This window comes from Numida meleagris, unplaced genomic scaffold, assembly GCF_002078875.1.
Source record: "Numida meleagris isolate 19003 breed g44 Domestic line unplaced genomic scaffold, NumMel1.0 unplaced_Scaffold2546, whole genome shotgun sequence".
Classification (NCBI taxonomy): domain Eukaryota; kingdom Metazoa; phylum Chordata; class Aves; order Galliformes; family Numididae; genus Numida; species Numida meleagris.
Genome location: NW_018364344.1, coordinates 1 through 1,044, shown reverse-complemented (window position 1 = coordinate 1,044; position 1,044 = coordinate 1). Strand labels below are relative to the sequence as shown.

Sequence of the window (1,044 nt, the reverse complement as noted above, 5' to 3'; positions counted from 1 at the left end):
GCCCGCCCCCGCCGCCCCATTGGCCGCGCCGCTGCTCAAATAGAGCCGGGCGGGAGCCGGCGGCCGCCAGCGGGTAGCGAGCGGCGCGGTCGTCCGTAGCCGTCGGGGCTCGGCGCCCCGCGATGAGCAGCCCCGATGCGGGCTACGCCAGCAGCGAGGAGCAGGCGCAGGGCCGGGGCGCGCTGCCCGCCATGATGCCGGCCCTGGGCCCGTGCCCCTGGGCGGAGGCGCTGAGCCCGCCGGGCGAGGCCAAGGCGAAGGGCGAGGCGGGGGCTGCGGCGGGCGGGCGCGGCAAGGGCGAGGCGCGGATCCGGCGGCCCATGAACGCCTTCATGGTGTGGGCGAAGGACGAGCGCAAGCGGCTGGCGCAGCAGAACCCGGACCTGCACAACGCCGAGCTCAGCAAGATGCTGGGTGAGCGCCGGGGCCGAGGGCCGGTGGCCGGTGGCCGGGGGAGGGCCGGGGGCCGGGGCGGGCTTCATGCGGCCGCGGTGACGGTGCTGTGCGCGCAGGTAAATCGTGGAAGGCGCTGTCGCTGGCGGAGAAGCGGCCGTTCGTGGAGGAGGCGGAGCGGCTGCGGGTGCAGCACATGCAGGACCACCCCAACTACAAGTACCGGCCGCGGCGGCGGAAGCAGGTGAAGCGCCTGAAGCGGGCGGAGAGCGGCTTCCTGCAGCACGGGCCGGCCGAGGCGGCGGCGCCCGCGCTGGGCCCCGACGGAGGCGGCGTCGGGACGTGCGGCGAGGGCCTGGCGCTGCCCTACGCGGAGCGGGGCTACGCGGCGGGGCCGGGGCGCTACCGGGACTGCCCGCCGCTGGGCGTCGCCTTCGACGGCTTCGGGCTGCCCACGCCGGACCCGTCCCCGCTGGACGCGGCGCAGAGCGAGGCGCCGTTCTTCGCGCCGGGGCCGCCCGAGGAGTGCGCGCCGGGGCCCTTCGGCGGCTACGGCCCCGCGGCGGCGGGAGAGTTCCCGGCGGTGGGCGCGGGCGAGAGCCCCGCCGGGGCGGCGCTGCGGCGGCACCACCACCAGCAGCACCAGCAGCA

General features: G+C 78.4%; 1 protein-coding gene across 1 annotated transcript; it reads left to right on the top strand.

Annotated features, from left to right (window-relative positions):
* Positions 1-47: 47 nt before the first annotated feature.
* Positions 48-1,038, top strand: SOX17 (SRY-box 17; the record flags this gene model as incomplete). The annotated part of the gene is made up of 2 exons (XM_021382607.1): positions 48-414; positions 513-1,038. Coding segments are annotated over exons 1-2 (818 nt in total), but the record flags the coding sequence as incomplete, so codon positions are not given.
* Positions 1,039-1,044: the final 6 nt, after the last annotated feature.